Raw genomic sequence first — 22,276 nt, 5'->3', positions numbered from 1 at the left:
CAATCTGCTTTCCTCAGCAGCTACATTGGGTGCTCTGTAACAAACACCGACAATTAGGCTATTTGAGTTTGTAGCATCTAATTTTACCCATATAGCTTCCGTACTTTTACTTATACAGTATCAGTAAGCTCCCTTGCCTGCAAGATTTCCTTTACATATACTGCAACACCACCTCCCTTCTTACCTATACGGTCTTTACGGAACAATGTGTAACCATCCATATTATATTCTTGTCCATCCTTATCACTCAACCACGTTTCAGTTATTGCTATAATATCATAAGAGTCCGCATTTCTAAGTCAGCAGTACAAAAGAACAAGGAGAAGCGGGAGACACTGGGAACACAAGTGCATTGCCAGGGCAGTTCGTATCAGGCTCCTAGAAGCAGGAATGAAGACCCATAAAGCAAGGAAGCAGCCCTTCATCAACGAGAAACAGAGAAGATCCAGGCTGCAGTTCACAATATATATATATATATATATATATATATATATATATATATATATATATATATATATATATATATGTGTATATATAGTATATATTCAGAGAAGCATACACTAAAATTGAGAAATGAGTGAAACAAAAAATTGTGCTGTGGTCTCTTGATTCTTTCCAGAGCTGTTTATATACCGATAAACTAAACCATCATGATCACCCCCACATGACGTGAATGACACTGACTATCTTGCTAGAAACAGAGCATGTCAAAGTCTGGAGTAAAGACCAGAGTGACGTTGGTAAGAGCCAGATTGTTATGGCCAGATGAGTGGATCAGTGCATCTCTGAACGGCAAGTCCTGTGGGAAGCTCATGATCAGCTGTGGTGAGTACCTACCGAGAGGGGTCTGAGGAGGAGGCAGCAGGACAGGGTGTAGGCCAGCCTAGACTCCTCAAGGCTGGTCGTGAGTGAAGGCTGTTCCATCTGTGGCACAGATGGTAGCTAATATATCCCAGACCATCACACTCACTGTTTTTTATGAGATAGTCAATTTTATTCACTTCACGTGGGTGTGATCATAATCCTTAACGTAGGTTTCAGTGTGCATCTTGATTTCCGAGGAAACAATGCTGTTTTTATATAGTAACAGCCTGTTACATTTATTTGTACTCATAGGATTGACAATGGAGCAAGAAGGGCCACTGACAGGAGAGATATCACAAAAAGTATTATTTCCAGCAACTTCAGAAACTTCACACGCAACCACTAGTTGCTTGAGTGACAGGGTCGCCAGTGATTGCAACAGCAGAAGTAACATTTACAGTGTAGCCATGGTCACCAGTGATGGTTAACGATGGATGTAAGTGTTCCTTCTCCATCCCCCCATATCGCCATGTTGTCTGTCCCCCGTGTCCTCATCCCCCTCACAGTGAGGGGTCCACTGGGACTGGGGAAAGCGATGTGAGTGGTGACCGTGTGTGTCCGTGTCCTGGCTGTGATCCATCTTCTGAGATGCGGCTCTGTGAGCCCCGTGTGGCTCATCGCCACGGTGACGATAGTGATGGTGGTAATGGCTGCGCCCCCAGTGTAACGGTGTACCATGATGCAGCTGGCTCTCCTCTTCCTCTTCCCCTTCCTCCCCCCGTTGCTGGTTTTCCTGGTGGGGGGGCTCCCTGCCTTCATTCCCATCCTGAGGATTCTGCTTCTTGCTGAGCAGGATGTGCTGCCTGGGGTGTTCTGGTTGTGTGTGAGCGGGGCGGTGTTGGGTACGTTGAATCCTCCTGACCTCGGGCCGGAGCAGGCGCTTTTCTTCCTCCTCCTGCTCCTCCCCCAGATCCTCCCCTTCCTCTCCATCATCCTCCTGTTCCTCCTGGGCTTCTTGGTGGTGGGACACTGTAGTTTTCTCATACTTCTGGTCATTCACACACACAATGCAAAAGGTTAGCTGGCTGTACGCACACAGCGCTACAGTACCTAGCTAATTAGAAATACTCTGATGGTGTATCTACTGGAATCTCTGAGATACAATTATGCAAAAAACAGTCTAATTTAACATAATTCAAAACAGAAGGCAATGAAAATATACACTAAAATGTTATAACAATTTCCCTAGTTTAAAATCCATATAGTTGCAATAATTAAGTTTACTTATAGGGGTTATCATTATTCTGACTGTGGCCTCTTTTGCAGGTTCTATTCTGAATGTGGAATGTTTATTTGAAGTTCCGGTATAATGTGAAAAGTCTCCAGTTGTCATGTGACTTGAGATTTTTCAGGCAAGAACACTCTGAAAAAGCCTGAAAAAGGACACCAAATTTGTTATGTCTATTCTGTTGTGTTCTCTTAAAACTTTATTCACGCACACACCCACTACTCCACACATAAATCCGTGCCAGTCCAATTTTTAGATGCTGCAGTACCAATAATAACCACCTGAGGAAGTATTTTGGTATCTATGAATGGGAGAATGGGATGAATGATTGATCTTGCACTCACCAGCGGCATCACTATCAACCAATGGCATTTCTCTTCTTGTTACTATTCCTGATGGGGAGAAGGATGAAGGGAGGCACAAAATGAATGAATGGGAGATGACAGAAGCACAGCCAGCAGCCCAGACAGCACCTTCCGGTTCACTGGCACACGGACTGGACTCGGGGATTTGTGGCGTGTGGATGGTGAAGGATCTGGACTTCGCGTCCGACAGGAATGCAACAATTAACTGCCACGTCTGGCATAAAGAGCCCCCAGAAGCAGGTGCCTAATTAGTGAATAAATTATACTGCAGGAATGTGATTGTTCCTCAGATTCCTTTGATATTTGAATGTTTTTAATGGAGTTTAAAATATTTTAAGATATTCAGAAGACAAGGATAGAGGGAGAAATGTTAGTAAGTCTGTAATATATTTCAGTCTTTTCTGAGGGAAAAAATGTAGACTTCAACAAATAAAAAATAAATAGCAAAACCGAAAGGGATGGAAAGCAGATGACTTAGTACAGATGGATGGCACTAATTTAGTAGCTAAAGAAAATATTCATGAAAACAAATGAAACTTCAAAACGGTGTTGTAGGCCATAAAAGAATCTTTTTTGCAGAAGTTCTGAGGTAAACAAGACGACAAGTCCTCCTTCCTAATTCTCGCTCTCCTGTAAGGGGTTTCTGTGAAAAGTTACCAAACCTTAGGAGCTACTTCTGCATTCTTCAGTATAAAAGGCAGTCACTCATAAAATGACAAACTGCAACTTCCTTGAATTTCTTGAGCAATGACTAGACAGGAATTCACATTTGGCTTCTAAAGCAACCATCACATAATCAAGTGCAAAACTAAATCACATGCAAAACACACCGGCACACATGCTAATCACATGGTAATGCTAAAGACACATGCTAATCACATGGTAATGCTAAACACACCAGTGCACTGTCCTTTAACTCGATTATGTTGAAACCTTGTGACCATGGAACTTGGATAGATAAGTATGTGTTGTCATCCATCTGTATATTACAATAAATTTTAAAAATAATGTCAGAAAATTATTTTCATTATTTTAAATGTTGCAAATGTGCAAATCCACTATAAGGAGCATACAATCCAAACCAAAGATCTCAGTAAAATGCAATGAAGTCGCCACATCCTTCACCAACATCTTGTCACCTCTCTCCAAACAAGCCCATCCAAGCCTTTAACTAGCTGGGTACCTGCAACTCCAAAGAGCCCCCAGCTGTGGGGATGGTTGGCAGGGTCGCTGCAGCCAGCCTTGCCAGAAGGTTGTTGGATTCCTGCTCATAGGGTGGGTGTGTGGCCTTCCAGTACTCCTCCAAGTATTCTGCTATGTGATCACATGCCTCATCTAACTGGTTCTCGTCCAGGATAACGTCAAACATTTCCTGGTGACCGAACAATGACACTCTTAGTGCTTTAAATTTCAAAAATAGATCGCTGACACCCTTCTAAGAAATACTCAATATCCTTCACGGAGTGACACCATTACCCGCAGCATTTATTTTAAGTAACACATATCGTACTTGCAGTACTTGACAGCACTCACCGGGGGGCACTGCAGTAGCTTATCAGTGGCCACCATCTGCATATTCATGTGCTTCGCCTCTACCTTCCCTCTGGACTTTATGAGTTTTTGTAAAACCTTCAGACGTAGAGGAAGAGTCAAGAGTCAGGACGAAATGCTATATTGCATCACTGATTTCATTAGATTTGGCAATATTCTCAGTTCTGATTAATGTCCAGTGAAATGCCAGTCAACAGCAGCTATAACCCTAAATCTGTAGCCTCTTCCAGTGTGTTATTGCGTTACGGAATTTTCACAATTTACGACGATCCTGGAAATTTTCACCTTGGGAGACTGGACCTTGATGTAGACCAGAATGGGTGCCAGGGAGCTCCTTGCTAACTGGTTTGGGTGATTGATAGTGTCAGCATCCAGAATCACCAGTTGCAGGCACCGGGCCAGCTCAAATATCCGCTCAATCTCACTCTGGACCTCGGCTGTGCAGAGAGAGAACATTACGAAACGATAACGCAATGTAACAATGCTTGAAGCTAAGAGAAATGTGCATAGTTAAACTATAACAGCACATTGCAAGGTTAACAACACACTCTAACCTGCTCCCTTACCAATAAACCTGTTTGTTAAACTAAATAATAATAATAAAATGTACGAAGACGGCCTTTCTGTCCTGTCTCCTGTCCTCTCCCACTTGTGAGGACCCTGCCTGGTAGGAGGCCTATAGCTACCCAGAGGCCCTCACCCAAGTTGGATCGCTCGACCATTCCCTGTTTGCTGGTGCTGTTTAGAATGGACGGTTTTGCCAGGGAGATGTCTGCTGTGACCCTGGTGATGGAGATCCTGAAAAATCAGAGGAGCAGAGGGAGAGGGACATGACTAATATAGGGGAGCTGGGAAGGTTCCGGATGCACATTGGCTACGTCAAACTACCGCATGTACCAACCACCAATAATGAACTCACAATTAGGTATCTAACAATACCAGCTGCAAATACACACAGTTTGTAGGCTATATCGCCCCCTGTGGAGCTTTCTGCAAATGCAGGTGAGCAAAGTGCATCTCTGAGCATTTAAGCTTTTGCTCACTTAGAGTATCAGTGGACTATTGTTCTATACCCACCCTTCTGTACCAGCCTGCTCCCAACATCTATCTTCTTTGACCACAATTTCACAATTTTCAAACTACGATTTGCCAAGGAAGTGAGACTCACTTTCCCTCGAACCTTTGCTTTAAGAAGTCAAACAGGGCTTTCTGCATCATGTCTGTGACCTGAAATACAAAAGACGTATGAAGCAGTGCAGGGGAAGGAAAATAGGATCAGTCGGGTTGTTGCAGTGTCCTGTTTGTGTCAGCAGCGGGCGATGGCTCTTACCTCGTAGCCTTTCAGAGACGGGCCCACCAGCACCAGGGGTCGCATCGAGGGCACGACGTCGTAAGTTGCCATATTCTCACTCTGTAAGGGGGGGGCAGAGGTTAGCACATTAAGACCATGTCCATCCATCCATGTTTTGAAACTGCTTGTCCTATTTAGGGTCGTGGGAAGACCAAATCCTCAAAGCAAAAAAAATGAGTGCTAAATCAGGGTTAGACCAAATTGGCCATTAAGGGAGCTTATTAAGGTTTTCCAGGAGCCATGGAGACCAATGACGATCTCCCATAATGCACTAAAGCAGTCATTTAGCCAATCACCAGTAGCCAATCACCTTTTATAAAAATTCACACCAATCAAAAATTGCTTTATCAGACTGCTGCCCCCACCACCTGACACCGGATAAGGGGTGGATAATGGATCGAGGGATGGACACCAATCAAAAATTGATTAGTTCTAAAAACAGATTTCCCACATCTTTTGGTTGTTTGGTGTATAATAACATAATATGTATCCAATATGCCTATAAAATAAGCATAATTCCCATCCACCCCACTAAAATTCTATATTTATTTAGGGTCTCGTAGGTAGGCTGGCCTCATAAACACCTTTTGGGTTGTGAAAACAAAAAACAAACAGTTTGCCAGAAAAAAGTCCAGATTGCATAACTGTTATGAGTAAACAAACTCAAACAACCAGCCAGTCAAAACCAAGCCCTAGTGACAAAAGCAAAACAATTATATGACACACATTTATTTCTAATGATATAACATATAATAATACATTTATTAGTAATGATATAACATATAATAGCAACACAAAACAAAGGAGGGGAAATACAAGCCCAAATGAAATCACTCCCAGATTCGAGGGCCGCTTTGTCTTACCTTCTTCTGTTTTGCCACTTTTGGGGACGGGGGTGGGGGGGTGGAGGTTGAACAGAAAGAGAGAGAGGCATTGATTAGAGAGAAGCATATAAACACTGATTGGACACAAAATGGGAACTGGCCATTTCCAGGATCAGAAGGACAGCCGGAGCCAATGTCAAACTTCAAGCTGGATTCAGACAGGCATAGGTCTCCACCAGGGGGCAGCAGCAACAACCGTGCTGGTTTACAGGTCCGGGAGGAGCTCAGTGTGTGTGTGTGTGTGTGTGTGTGTGTTATGTTTATATTACATTGTGGGGACCAAATGGCCCCCACAATGTGATAAAAACATGTTATTTTGATGATGATGGGACCATTTTTCACTCATATGAGACAGAGAAAATCACCAATTGTGTTATGTAAAGTAAATTAGCAAAAACAATCATAATACATATTCTTATTACAAATAACACAAATGTATTATGAAAGTACTTAATGATACTCCAGAAGTTCATATTGTGCCTAAGTAGAGAATTATAGCAGATAATTAACGAACAGAGCAGAAGAAACCAGCATCAAACACAGGAATTTCCTGTTAGCAAACATTCATAAATTTACCAGAATAATATTCTCATGCGGATGGAAATGGTAGAATTCTGATACTGCAACTATGAAAAATATCTCTTAAAGTGATAAGAAACAGGGACAGAGTGCAAGCTGACACCAGGTTTAATTAGGCCAGTGGATGCAGTGGTTGAAGGATTATCATGACCAGGGGCACCGCCAGGGGGGGAAAGGTTAGAACGATTCTAGGGACCCAGCACTGACATGGGGCCCTGTTAGGGGCTTTACCTTTTCGCAAAAAGGGGGGGGGGGGGGGGCAAAATTCTAATCTTTCATGGGGCCCAAGATTTCTGGCGGCGCCCCTGATCATGACACAGTCATATCCAGCACCCTCATGAACTCTGCTAACAGGTTGCTATTCACTTAAGACTATGTATGATATTGTGATGGTATATGTGGCATTTCGGCAAAAGGATAAACATGAAACAGGTACCAGCTGGGTAACTGGAACACTATATGGGGGATGAGGGGGTCGAAAAAGACGAGGACAGTGGAAAAGATCAAACTACTGAACTACTGCTCACGAACTTGGGTTGGGTAGCCAAATAATTGTGAGAGGCAGAGAGATGATTTTCTGAATATTCTAAAAAAGCTTGTAGTGTTTTATCATTGACACTGTATTCGATAAATCTTTTCGCCAGCCTGTAGCATTTGCCAATCACTGAGGACTGCCTCTCCGGCAAATCTTATTATACTGAATGGGGATGCGAGACTTGACCAATATTTTTTGCAGGGTCTCCAGACAAATAGTTTGAGGACCACTGGAACTGGTGATCTGAGGGGCGCTAAAGCAGTGAGATACAGGAGGTCTTGCCGTACCTGACGCGGCGCGAGCGGCATTTGCCAGGGGGTTGGTTCCTCCCGATTTGCTGGGATAGACAGAGAGCAGACTCTGTTTATACCTCTCCACACCTCCCAGAGTCCAGCAGCACACCAGCTTAAATATACACATTAATTAGCCAAAAACCTTCCCATAAATCAGCTCCAACACTTCCGTATGATCCGAAAAAAGCCCCCAGGACACCCCCATCTTTCACTTCAGGTGCAGATACCGTCCTAAACTACCATACTAACACCAATATACAAAGAATCACTAAGAAGGAATATTTGACAATTAGAAAAAGTTTAGCTAAATGTAGCCATATACCCATGTGTTCATTTCACCTGTGTGTCCACCCACTCATAGGAAACTGCGAGTCATGTGAGTCATACCTGGCCTGCAGCTTGGCTTTCCTAGCTGCCAGTCCGTGCTTCATTTGTAGGATCTCCAGGTTGGTGGGGCTGGGGATGAAGCCCACCTCGGCATCCACCTTAACGTGACGCCCGATCCACCAGTCGTTGTTATACTTCTGTAGGATCAGTGAGGTCCACATGCTCAGAAAAGGCATTAAATCCCTCCTACTCATCATCTTCCTCATCCAAAACAAATTCATATATCTACTTTCACCATAAATTTGATGTACCTCCTACAGACACTCAGTACGAGAAGCATGGATCTCTTGCGCATATCTCTAGTTTCTCTTGCATGCTCTAGTCTCTGACCTCTTTGATATGGAGGAAGTCTTTGGCCTCAAAGGAGATCGCCTTTCCAGGTACAGGAACGCCATCTTCGTCGGCAGCCACGTAGGTGACATTGCTGCGGATGGCAAATGTCACGGGCTTGCGCTGTCCAGGGAAGGGAAGGAGGGGAAGTGACATGGATGCTTCTTGTCTGAATATAATTATCAAAGCTTCCCCCCTCCCTCTCCTACTTCTGATCCTTTGGGATTCATTCCAACATATAAGTTCAATATTAGCGCCCTCAATTCACATAAAACCCAGACTAGCTGTCAGCCTGGACAACACCAAGTGAAGATGAGCTAACATCAATTATTTAGCTCAGTAAACTGATGTTTCATAGGCCTCTTTTATCAGCCTTCAAGAACAAAGGCTTGGCAGATACACCTGGAAGACCAGAGGCCTGCTTAGTGTTGACGCACAGTAACCTAAAACCTGTCAACACAGAAGGTTATTTCGAGTTTCAGTACCTTTACTACACCATTAACAGTGTTGGGCATTTTAGGTCGAGAAGTTACAAATCTAGACCAAGACTTTGTTTCTACCAACCGGGTGAGTACTCTGTGACTGTCACTCTTTATGCAGAGCTGTTGGTAGAAACAAAATCTTGGTCTGGATTTGTAGCTTCTGGATCTGAAATGCCCAACACTGACTATTAACCTCATCTGGTGGGTAGAGGAGAGGAAAATAATGAATTATATATCCTGTGCATAGATATACAAACACCACAGAGGCTATGAGAGGAAGTGCAGGGGTGGGGGGGGGGAGGGGAGGGATGCGTGTAGCAGGGTGGGGGTGGGGGGCGGTTACCCTGGCTTTCTCCAGCTGCACCACCGCCTGCTTCTGTGCAGCCTCCTTCTCCGCTTCCTGCAGAGCTTTCTTGTTGGACTCCTCCGAACCCTGCGTAGAAGACCGAAGGTGTGAGCAGATGAGTCTGGGGCTGATCCCACTCCCTGTCCTTTTCTTAGCCAGCCAACGTTTCCATCTCCACTGATAAAGGATACTGAGCCACCCTCTTACATATTGCCATGGCAACGATTTAAGACACAATACAGTAGGCAGGTATCTATGGGAGTACAGAAGTCATACCAGTTACAGTCTTTTTGCTATATGGTCAACTGATGTTACACTGTGTCTTTAATACATTACAATACAATTACAATAGCAGGCTGAGTATGTGCAAGGTGGTCCAAATGTCTATGAAGATGTTTACTAATCCAGGATACTATGCTAATGCGCACTATCACATATTTCTTTAAAAGTACACCATGGGCTGCTCCAGCCATTTCCCAATGAAAGCCAACACAGTGTGCCAGGAACCAACACAGTGTGCCAGGAACCTCTGTTCTCTCTGTAGCACACGTGCTAGCAGACGCACTAGTCTGGACTGGTCATCCTGTCACAAAGGTGTATAATTTAGGATTAAAGAGCCTTTTTATGTGAGCTCCTTTTGGATTATCTTACTGGATTAGAGGAGAACATGGATCACAGAGTTTTCCATTTCTGCTGCCTTCTGGTCACTATGACAAAACCAAATCCTTTCCCAAAAGTACTTCAATCCCAGCCAGTCCAGTCCATCCATCCATCCACCCATGTGTTTATCTTCCTTTTTTCTAGCATCTGGTTAATAAGCAGCTTTGAATATTCATCCATCCATCCATGCATGCACAGAAATTTCTAACAGCACAAATGTGCATAAAATAAGTTTTTTTTTTAAATTAAAAAAAAAAAAAAAGTACTGTGGAGGAAGAATGCATCTGCTGTGAAGAAAATTGTAAAAATGACCTTGAATTTCAACCTTCATACCACAAATTCATACTTGCGTACCAGTTACGTCAATCCCTGTTTATTACTGTCAGTATTAGTCCAAGTTCTCTTATTTCAGCCCAACACCATGACATCCTTGCAGAAGCCAGTCCCTTTGTCGGTCCATAGCTGCAGCCTCCAGTCCCTTTGTCGGTCCATAGCTGCAGCCTCCAGTCCCTTTGTCGGTCCATAGCTGAAGCCTCCAGTCCCTTTGTCGGTCCATAGCTGCAGCCTCCAGTCCCTTTGTCGGTCCATAGCTGCAGCCTCCAGTCCCTTTGTCGGTCCATAGCTGCAGCCTCCAGTCCCTTTGTCGGTCCATAGGTGCAGCCTCCAGTCCCTTTGTCGGTCCATAGCTGCAGCCTCCAGTCCCTTTGTCGGTCCATAGCTGCAGCCTCCAGTCCCTTTGTCGGTCCATAGGTGCAGCCTCCAGTCCCTTTGTCGGTCCATAGCTGCAGCCTCCAGTCCCTTTGTCGGTCCATAGCTGCAGCCTCCAGTCCCTTTGTCGGTCCATAGCTGCAGCCTCCAGTCCCTTTGTCGGTCCATAGCTGCAGCTTCCTCCCACCCTGAGCTGTTGACTCTGGTCACTTATTATTTTCTATTTTCTATTTTTACATAATTCCTCCACCAAGGGCTGCAGACTCAAATCAAAGACGTTTAGATGTAGGTTCTAATCCCAGAACGGCCACCTAATGATACTAGACACAGTGTGCTAAAAGTGTTCCTCTTAACCTCTGGACAAACCTGAGCTTTTCCTGCCAACAGACAGACAAAGATGGGTTTCACGTTCACTGCACACCCAGCGGGATCCAAGTGGCCCGGTGCCTGGCACATTCAGTCCCACCAGACCGGAACCAGGGTGGAGGGCGAGGTCTCCGGTCCACTGTGTGATCATAGCAAACAGCACCTCATTGTTACCTGTGGTGAGGTAGCAGGTTCAGATCCCCTCACAGACCCTGACTGTCCATATGGGTACAAACTACTTAAGAGTGCTGGCGTGCAGTTCAAATCAAATCTGCATATGCAGCTTCATCCATCCACTTGCCCTATTCAGGGCTGCAGGGGGTCCAGAGCCCATGAGCACAGAAGAACCCATGATGTTGCACCACAGGGATCGCTTACATACATACACACATATGGGCAATTTGGTAACTGCAATGAACCTCAGCATGTTTTTTGGAATGAGGGGGAAAACCAGAACTTGGAGTAAACCCCACAATGACATGGGGAGAACATACAAACATGGAGCCATGGCAGAGACTCAAACACTGGTCTCAGAGGGGGGAGGTAAATGTGCTGAACACTGCTCCACCGTGCCACCCATACAGAGGGCATCCATTCTTTTGTGATGGTGGGCTCTACATACAGTACTGTTGTTAGCATATGCTTTCAAAGCCAGTATTCCGCCATGTGTTTAACCTCGTTCCCTATTGGTTGCAGGTAAGCACATGGTCAGTCACATGCTCATGCTTAGCAGCAACTCATCACATTGCTGTAGGATTACTGGAAATCCCTCTCTCATCCTGGTCATTTCCAGGGTTTCCAGGGAATCCAATTATGCAAACGAAAATCCTGTAGGATTATGAAACACAGAATGCAAAGTTTGTCAGGAGTAATTCATTATGTGTTGAAATCTCAGTCTTCCATACTTGTTAACCCCTAAATCAGTAACCATCTATTTAAGGACCCCATATAATTTACTGATAAATAGGTTTCTTCAGAAACCAGGAGCTCCAACTTATGTCTCACGATGCGTGAAGCGTTTGATTTGTGATCTCCAGGGAGCTTATGAACATTTTGTACATTTCAGGTTAACAGCCTTGCTGCACAGGTAAGTCTGAGATATGAGACATTATTTTGGCACAGCTGGGGTGGTTTTCCGCTGTAATGCTAAACCATGCGGCAAACGCGAAGCACGTGAGGCACGCAAGGCAAACGTGAGGCATGTGAGGCACGCAAGGCAAACGTGAGACAAACGCGAGGCATGTGAGGCACGCAAGGCAAACGTGAGACAAACGCGAGGCATGTGAGGCACGCAAGGCAAACGTGAGGCATGTGAGGCACGCAAGGCAAACACGAGGCAAACGCGGGGCATATGAGGCAAATGCGAGGCATGTGAGGCACGCGAGGCACGGTGAGCAGAGCTCTGCCAAGGTCTTGCCTTCCAGCTTTTACTTCTGTGAAATGGTGAGGTCCACTGGTGGATTTAGGTATAGGTCACATGGACAGCTACCCAGGGTGTGATCTTACCCAGACAAAAAAGATTTGATTGTGATATTTGCGCGATTGGTTTTCTATTCCTCATTTGTGCATCACTTGCACGTCATGTCAATGACATCATGTCACTTGTGGGTCATCTAATCTTTTCAGAGAGGGCGTCCTGATTCCAGTTTGTGAGACAGGCAGGCTGCCACTCACAAGTACGAGATGGGGGAGGGGGGGGCTGGGCTGACCCCAGGTCGCCCCGCTGGAAGCCAGAGGAAGGGGGAGCGGGGGAATCTATTGAACAGCACACCTTTAGCTTTGTACAATACTAATGATTTACATGGAAGCCATTTAGCAGTAACGTACAGCATGGTAAACTCAGGTATATATCTAATATCTAAAAAGGTTTTTGTATGTCTTACTGTGAGTGACTATCCAGGATGTGTGTTTGTGTGTGTGTGTCCACAATGTGATAAAATCCTGTTATTCTGACATTGTGGGGACAATTTTTTTCAGTCCCCACAAGGGGATACAATTTCATAAAAGTCTGTAACTGCAATCAAAAAACTAAAAATGTCCAAAGTCTTGTATTTTGTTTGGTTACTTATGGTTAAGGTTAGGGCTGGTTGGGGGTTTGGGGTTGCCATGTTGGGATTAGGGTTTTTCCCATAGAAATGAATGGATGATCCCCACAAAGATATGAATACTAGTATGTGAGTGTGTGACTACATGGCTACCATCCATGCCCCACCACTAATCAGCATGAGTCAGATCAGGATTTGGGAGAAAAAAGACAAACGGCAGGTCCTGTCCTCCAGGCCACCCAGCGTGCCCGTCAGTGCATAAGAGACGGCCCCGGGTCTCCATACGGCTTCCGGGAAGCTTAGTGCGGCTGAAAGGGCTGGCCACTATACTCCTGCATTTCACAGGAAGGATGGCCCAAAAACAGGAAAACAATGGATGCATCCTAAAATTGTTCTGCCTAACATAGGCCCTAAGTTTCACAATAGCTTGTTCTACTTATAGCAGTCAAGAAAGAGGATATCCTGAAGCTTTCTTGCATCTTCTGCAACGTGAAATGGTTAAATAAAACTTCATCATTCAGTCAAATACACTGGCTTTGCACTGGTCTTACAAAATTGGTGCAAGTTAGCCTGTGTCTGGCTCATCGGCGCCTAGATAAATCCATCACACACCCGTACACTGTGAGTTTTTGTAATGGTATAGGCTGATACAGCGTACCAGAAATTTTTTTTGGGATTGGTGTGTGTGCCCTGTACTGTACAACATCCCACTGGGGTCAAAAAGGCCCAAACCCGTCAAATGAGAAAAGCCCTGTAGCATGTGTGACATCAGACATATGAAGATGGAGAACGGTAGCGAACACTGTACCTTTGCTTTCTTGGACATGATGGCCCATTGATTAGCACAGAAGGTCGCAGTGAATCATGTGAATGTCTCTCTTTCTGGACGAGGAAGGACGTTGGTCTGCACCTAGACTAACACGTCCAGTAGACCACTCTCATTCCACAGCCAACAAAAAGTTTCCCCAACAGGCTCCTGGTCCAGATGATTATCACTTCTCAGGGAGCAATAGCTGAAAACTGGAACAGCTGAAGTTTAGTTAGGATGCTCCAGACTGACGGAAGAGGAGGCTCCTGTGGGAGTCCAGAGCAGGAGCTGTCTTTCTAGAACATTCCATCCAAACAGCATCAGCATTTAGGGCTTACTGGCTGGAGGGCATCTGCTGCGTCTACCCGGACTCAGATGTCATTTCTTAAGTCCAGCTCTTCACATGACTCTTAGATCTTGGTCTAGGAGGAAATTCCATAACTGGCCAGGTGCAGAAGCTCTGTTTCTACCTCACCTACTGTCTGGGATAAAACTATCCACCAGTGACAGCATCGGGGTGTATTAGTATATTTAAGCCGGCCTTTGTGGGTGGTGCCGGAGGTGGAGGGGTGGGGGGAGGGGTAATTCAGGTTAAGCACCTTGCTGACAGGTTCAGCGCTCCACATGCGAGACAACAGTGTGTTGAGGGCTTCCCATCGCCAGCAAAGCAGATTTCTGGGGAATGTTGCTCTCTCTGTATCCCTCAGGTGAATATCCAGACCTCATTTTGATCTGTGGATCCCTGAAACAGCCTCATCTAAGCTGCCAGTGTGAGAACACTGGGCTGAAGCATGTCAGACTGAGGATTATATTACCCACCTTTTAAAAATTAAAGATGCAACACACTAGAGCCAGACAAAACACTTTTGATACTGTCAGGGGGACAACAGACCTACAAAAAAAAACATTTATAATGACAGTCATGGTCAGAACTCCAGCTAATGGAACAACGTCTCCTAAAGAAAATCGAGGAAAGCCTACAATTTTCACAGAAAATAAAAATGTTTAATTCGTAATTCAAGAATAGAGCAGTTCCCATAAATACAGACCTGCACAGATACACATAGAGGCAAATTGATAAAAGCAGGGGCTTTATGGCCCCAGGGTTGTCTCCTTTCTGTCCATGAACATAATAAACACCAAGAAACTCGATTCCTGTCCTGTTCCACCGGTATGGAGCTCAGAGGTGTCCTGTGTCAGGGAAAATGTGATCTCACTCAAGCCCCGCCCACTCTGAGAGAGGACTTTCTGTTGGTCCCCCCTCCCCAACCAGTGGGGTATCACTTTGCTTGCCGATGGCACAGATCCTGCTGGGGACTGAGCACAGAGCTTCTCTCTAATCTCTCCCACACCATCTGCTGCTACGTCTGCAGATCCCAGGCAGAGAGGCCATGTCTGACAGCGGACACACACGCATGCATGCATATGAACACACACATGCACCACACACACACACACACATACGCACACACACACATACTCAAACACACACACACACGCACACATGTAGGGTAAACATATCCTTATGGGGACCACTCATTCATTTCAATGGGAATTAATGCTAACGCTAACTATGACAACCTTAACCCCTACACTTCCCTAACCATAACCATAAGTATCCTAACAAAATACAAGAGTTTTTGCATTTTTAGTTTTTTCATAGCAGTCACCAGGAAACTGGTCCCCATAAGGGGAAATAAACTGATATTTATCACGTTATGGGGACATTATGTCCCCATAAGGATAGGTAAACCCACTCACACACACAAACACACACACACACGTCTTTCTTTCTGAGGGTTTTGCCCTGACTCTCATTATAATTAATGATTTTCAACCCTATAAATAATCATTCAGCAGGATTCATCTATTTTTGACACTCAAAATTTGTCCACATAAAAACATGAAAGCCTGTACTCACACATAAATACTTCCAACTACAGAACGTGGAACAGATCAGTGGAGTTTCTCAGGTAGGTTTGTTTGCAGGTCCAGCTCCACCCCCCTCCCCCCTAGGTCATCCCAGTAGCAGCTGAAGGCTGTGAGGCACCCTAGGCCAGCTTCATAACTGGCGCCCCCCCTGTCCAAGACAAAGTGAAATCTGCTTGCTAAGTCAGAGCCTTGTCACAAGAGGGCACCCTTGGTGACCACCCATGTCGATTAATGGTTTGACTGGCACTGCCTGCTCCTGTGAGAACAAACGGCTCACATGAGGCAGAAGTCACAGCACCCTGTGACATCGGGGCCGGGGAGCCACGCAGGGTCACCGTGCTCAGTAACAGGCTGAACCTCATCAGGACCGTGGAGCCACGCGGGGTCACCATGCTCAGTAACAGGCTGAACCTCATCAGGACCGTGGAGCCACGCGGGGTCACCATGCTCAGTAACAGGCTGAACCTCATCAGGACCGTGGAGCCACGCGGGGTCACCGTGCTCAGTAACAGCCTGAATCTCATCAGGACCGTGGAGCCACGCGGGGTCACCGTGCTCAGTAACAGCCTGAACCTCATCATGGCCAGGGAGCCATGCAGGGTCACCGTGCTCAGTAACAGCCTGAACCTCATCAGGGCCAGGGAGCCACGCAGGGTCACCGTGCTCAGTAACAGCCTGAACCTCATCAGGGCCAGGGAGCCACGCAGGGTCACCCTGCTCAGTAACAACCTGAACCTCATCAGGACCGCAGAGCCACGCGGGGTAACCGTGCTCAGTAACAACCTGAACCTCATCAGGACCGCAGAGCCAAGCGGGGTCACCATGCTCAGTAACAGCCTGAACCTCATCAGGGCCAGGGAGCCACGCGGGGTCACCGTGCTCAGTAACAGCCTGAACCTCATCAGGACCCCGGAGCCACGCGGGGTCACCGTGCTCAGTAACAACCTGAACCTCATCAGGACCGCAGAGCCACGCGGGGTCACCGTGCTCAGTAACAACCTGAACCTCATCAGGACCGCAGAGCCACGCGGGGTCACCGTGCTCAGTAACAGCCTGAACCTCATCAGGACCGTGGAGCCACGCGGGGTCACCGTGCTCAGTAACAGCCTGAACCTCATCAGGGCCAGGGAGTCACGTGGGGTCACCGTGCTCAGTAATAGCCTGAACCTCATCAGGACCGTGGAGCCACACGAGGTCACCGTGCTCAGTAACAGCCTGAACCTCATCAGGACTGTGGAGCCACCCGGGGTCACCATGCTCAGTAACAGCCTGAACCTCATCAGGGCCAGGGAGCCACGCGAGGTCACCGTGCTCAGTAACAGCCTGAACCTCATCAGGGCCGCAGAGCCACGCGGGGTCACCGTGCTCAGTAGCAGCCTGAACCTCATCAGGGCTGCAGAGCCACGCGGGGTCACCGTGCTCAGTAACAGCCTGAACCTCATCAGGGCCAGGGAGTCACGTGGGGTCACCGTGCTCAGTAACAGCCTGAACCTCATCAGGGCCGCAGAGCCACACGGGGTCACCGTGCTCAATAATAGCCTGAACCTCATCAGGACTGTGGAGCCACGCTGGGTCACCGTGCTCAGTAACAGCCTGAACCTCATCAGGACCGTGGAGCCTCGCGGGGTCACCGTGCTCAGTAACAGATCAGCACAGAATCACAACGAGGTAACAGCAGAACCCGGCAGCCCGGCTCCTGATGGGGCGCTGGCAGATTAGACAGACATTTATATAACGTCTAATGCTTTTTTAAACCTTGGCTGGATATCGTTAATCCTGGGTGTGGACCAGCTGTGAGGAAGGGCGATGATCCGGGGGCCACCTTGGAAATGGGATGTTAATGTTCATGGTGCTTTTGTCACCTAAAAGGTTAAGTACTGATTTACGACTGAAATCAACCACACAGGCCCTTTCATCTTTGATCAGATTCTGCTCCATTAAAAATGCTTTTATCTACTGAAATTCTTTATCGTTTGTAAAAAAAAGTTCAGTCCAAAGACCTGCAGTTCGGGTAACTGGCGCCTCTAACTTGCCCATAGAGTGTGATTTTTGGTGTTTGTGCCCTGCGATGGACTGTCTGTCCAGGGTGTACTGAAGCCAAGAGTCCCATGCTGCCCTTGATTGGCTCCCGGCTCCTGGTAATCCTGACGGGATGAGTGGTTAGAAGATGGATGGATGGATGGATGGAGGGATGGATGGATGAATGGATGGAGGGATGGATGGATGGACACACCCTAAGATGCTCACAGGGAAGGCCAGCTCTGTTTCTTTAATGCTTCCAATCTACCCATCTCTAACTCCACATAGTAACCCAAAGTTCATTGCTGTACTCCACCTGCACTGGATTACACACCTTCCAGGTTTACAAGGCATCTTTCTGCCTCAGTCACGCCACCTGCAGTTGATCGCACGGCACAGACAGCTAACAATAAAACTGCACGATTGCTCAAGGGAGACCTTTCTATCCCATATGATTGGCTTCAACATAGATCATGAGTTCTATAGAAGCTACAACCAAAGTGTGGTTGATGGGACAGTTAGCTCGTGAGGGAGGTTAAGGTGATGGTCTAAAGGGCCCCACCCCATCCAAACTTTCGTACTTACCCAGGAGACATTTTTGGCCTTGGGTGTTTTGGGCATGGCACCGGACCTCATGGACAGGAGAGCACGGAGACAGGGTCGCCTGCTAAGGTCTGACACGGACTTGGGAGACTCACGCCTCTACCTGCCGGGAGCAGCTCTGTGAAGCTCATCCATGGGAGGGGGTCACACCCCTAACTTCCAGATCCGCAGTCCAGTTTGTAAGTGTCCAGTTAAACCTGACCAGGGATCCTAAACACACCCCTACCTTCCAGATCCGCAGTCCCGTTTGTAAGTGTCCAGTTAAACCTGACCAGGGATCCTAAACACACCCCTACCTTCCAGATCCGCAGTCCCGTTTGCAAGTGTGCAGTTAAACCTGACCAAGGATCCTAAACACACCCCTACCTTCCGGATCCACAGTCCCGTTTGTAAGTGTGCAGTTAAACCTGACCAGGGATCCTAAACACACCCCTACCTTCCGGATCCGCAGTCCCGTTTGTAAGTGTGCAGTTAAACCTGACCAAGGATCCTAAACACACCCCTACCTTCCAGATCCACAGTCCCGTTTGTAAGTGTGCAGTTAAACCTGACCAAGGATCCTAAACACACTCCTACCTTCCGGATCCACAGTCCCGTTTGTAAGTGTGCAGTTAAACCTGACCAGGGATCCTAAACACACCCCTACCTTCCGGATCCACAGTCCCGTTTGTAAGTGTGCAGTTAAACCTGACCAGGGATCCTAAACACACCCCTACCTTCCGGATCCACAGTCCCGTTTGTAAGTGTGCAGTTAAACCTGACCAGGGATCCTAAACACACCCCTACCTTCCGGATCCACAGTCCCGTTTGTAAGTGTCCAGTTAAACCTGACCAGGGATCCTAAACACACCCCTACCTTCCGGATCCACAGTCCCGTTTGTAAGTGTGCAGTTAAACCTGACCAGGGATCCTAAACACACCCCTACCTTCCGGATCCACAGTCCCGTTTGTAAGTGTCCAGTTAAACCTGACCAGGGATCCTAAACACACCCCTACCTTCCGGATCCACAGTCCCGTTTGTAAGTGTGCAGTTAAACCTGACCAGGGATCCTAAACACACCCCTACCTTCCGGATCCACAGTCCCGTTTGTAAGTGTGCAGTTAAACCTGACCAGGGATCCTAAACACACCCCTACCTTCCAGATCCGCAGTCCCGTTTGTAAGTGTGCAGTTAAACCTGACCAAGGATCCTAAACACACCCCTACCTTCCAGATCCGCAGTCCCGTTTGTAAGTGTGCAGTTAAACCTGACCAAGGATCCTAAACACACCCCTACCTTCCGGATCCTCAGTCCCGTTTGTAAGTGTGCAGTTAAACCTGACCAGGGATCCTAAACACACCCCTACCTTCCGGATCCGCAGTCCCGTTTGTAAGTGTGCAGTTAAACCTGACCAAGGATCCTACACGTGTAGGAGGTAACAGAAGTTGCGCTGAAACACAGTTCCAGTGAGATCCGTCCCCCTATCCCTCCGCTGAAAATAGGAAAGGAGGAAGCTGAAAGCTTCATCTTCCTCTTCTTCTTCCTCCACCTTGACCCTTTCCCCTCCACACGCCTGTTTGCCCGGCTCAGATGCGTAGTACCTCCCCCCCCCCGCGTGCAGGAAAGCGAGCTGATGGCTGCACGCCTTCCTGAGCTGCCAAACCAGAGCTTATGAGGATGTTAAGATGCGCACTCAGGGGGGGGGGGCTCTGGGCGGGCACTGTACAATGGAGAGTTATGGGTAAACAGCTGCTCTTCTTGTGAGGTGGGGTGGGAACCTTCCAATGATTTTGAGAGTATCTGCTCCACATATCTTAATATTTTTGGTGTGGCTTTCTGGACCTTTCTTTTAACAGCATACCTCTCGTTTTCAATAAAAAAATAATGGTAAAATAAACCTCAGGATAATTATATAAATAAACGGAATTGGTCTTATGTTGCCTTACATGTCTGGGCATGCCTTGCCTAGTGAAATTTTTAAATTATTATTAATTTTGTTTAAATAGAGGTTCTGATGCAGTACACAAATTTATGTGGTGCTTTTATGCATTTTAAACTTAAAAACTGGTCGGTGCCGACCCGAACATGATAGCAAGGTTAAAACCAATCTTTTCATGGATAAGGAAGCTTAACAAGGTAACCAAGAGGTAAGAAACAAATTGGATGATAAATTTTGTTTTGAGGGTATTTTATGGCTGATTTAATACACGGGTCGGCACCGACCCGTCTAACATAAGAGATAGGAACAGAAAGCTAACACAGGACAAAGGTTAAATGTTATATCTTAGCATTTCACCTTATTTGCAAACAAGTAGTTTGTTCCACACTTACCATCGCCTCCCATCACTCATTTTTATGAGATGGAAACGGCTGCATAGTGACTGATAGCAGCACTGCCCCCAGCCCTTGCTGTCATGGCCGCACCCCCGCAGGGCACCAGGTAACCTGACAGCCGATGAATAAGTGACATAATGCTGTGGATCAGGGAATGCTATCGAGTCTAGAGCTTTATCTACCTTAATAGCCTCTTCTCCTCCTTCTGTTCTCCCACTTCTCTCCGTTTCTCTCTCTCTCTACTACTCTTTTCATTCCATCCCTTTGTTTATGCCTGATGTGAATTTAGATTACCTAAAATCCAGGCCAAGTTCTGCAACTATGGCAGATGATTACGAAAGAGTTGGAGACAGGATTACGTGGAAAGAGCTCGGCCACCCTGCTGATCCGTGCGTGGAAAGAGCACGGCCACCCTGCTGATCCGTGCGTGGAAAGAGCACGGCCACCCTGCTGATCCGGGCGTGGAAAGAGCACGACCACCCTGCTGATCCGGGCGTGGAAAGAGCACGACCACCCTGCTGATCTGGGAAGGGCTGCTGTTCCCTCTTTAGGGAGGTTACGCCTCAGTCCTGAGAGCAGCACTGTAAAGATGGGACATCTCAGCTGAGCCAAAAAATGCCACCAGTAAGTGTGGATGGTCAGGCAGGTGCCTTTGGACTTCATGGTCATGCCTGGATACTTCAAGAGTATGAATCGTGAAGGCAGCATGAGGAAGTTCCTGAGTTTTGAAGCCTTCCTTTGGCTGTCCACCTATGTGAACATCAATGCCATGAAGCCCCAGGTATGGAGGATCAGCCTTGAATGAAGGAGACTCTGACTGGATAAGCAGCCGTAACGGATGGCAGGTCATCCTCCCCCAGACCCAGGGGTGGAGTTTGCTGGAGGATTCAGGACAGACAATTCAGATTCCAGCATCACCTGGGGACCCCTTTGATCAAGTTAAAGCCTGTGGCCTGCTGGGTAAGATAGGGCCACAACCCTCACCAGGAGAAGCAGTATGGTGATGACGATGATGATGAAGATGAAAACACAGAAGTTAACCCATTTTCCTACCATAAGTCCCTGTGGAATGCATCCCCTTTACACCCACCTGCCTGTAGTCAAATTAGGGCACAGACACAAAATCAGATTATAATGATCTCACTGTGGGCTCACATTCGCAGAGAGAGAGACACACAGGCAGATTAGACAGCTACCTACAAACACACAGTCTGAGAGATTACACTGATCCCCACTATACAAGGACATGTGCAGGCATATGACAGCACAGTTTACACACTTCCCCACATACAAACTCAGCCAGATTAGAGCAATTCTCCATGTCTGGTGTATCTGCCCCTAAAGTTCTACTAGTGCATTATGAAACAGGAAACTGAAGCAGAATTCTTTGTTTCACCCCCTGCAGTAGGCTTTATTACGCTCAGAGTGACCCTGTACTAGATATAAAACATGTACAGCCAGGCTACAATTTCTCTTTCTTTGCTTAGGTATTTCTCACCAACTGGGGCCTCCTAACATAGACTAAGAACCACAGACTGACACCTTGTCAGAAGAAATGTGTCACGTGAACTCATTAATCCTCAAATCACTTTCCAGTTTCCAAAAAATGAATAGTGAAAACACTGC

The 22,276-nt window shown here is 46.7% G+C and overlaps 1 protein-coding gene across 1 annotated transcript; it reads right to left on the bottom strand.

The window, feature by feature from the left end:
* Window positions 1-504: 504 nt before the first annotated feature.
* Window positions 505-13,907, bottom strand: LOC111852554 (voltage-dependent L-type calcium channel subunit beta-2-like). The gene is made up of 14 exons (XM_023828613.2): window positions 13,783-13,907; window positions 9,193-9,282; window positions 8,368-8,490; window positions 8,038-8,174; window positions 7,645-7,694; window positions 6,223-6,239; window positions 5,339-5,419; window positions 5,177-5,235; window positions 4,709-4,806; window positions 4,294-4,445; window positions 3,991-4,086; window positions 3,641-3,829; window positions 2,437-2,484; window positions 505-1,852 (listed from the first exon to the last, which is right to left on the bottom strand). Exons 1-13 carry the CDS (start codon window positions 13,798-13,800, stop codon window positions 2,479-2,481), a joined length of 1,116 nt encoding a protein of 371 aa, XP_023684381.1. The 5' UTR covers window positions 13,801-13,907; the 3' UTR covers window positions 505-1,852; window positions 2,437-2,478.
* Window positions 13,908-22,276: the final 8,369 nt, after the last annotated feature.

The sequence above is a fragment of the Paramormyrops kingsleyae genome, chromosome 4, assembly GCF_048594095.1.
Source record: "Paramormyrops kingsleyae isolate MSU_618 chromosome 4, PKINGS_0.4, whole genome shotgun sequence".
NCBI lineage: Eukaryota > Metazoa > Chordata > Actinopteri > Osteoglossiformes > Mormyridae > Paramormyrops > Paramormyrops kingsleyae.
This window is presented reverse-complemented; position numbering and strand designations above follow the sequence as displayed.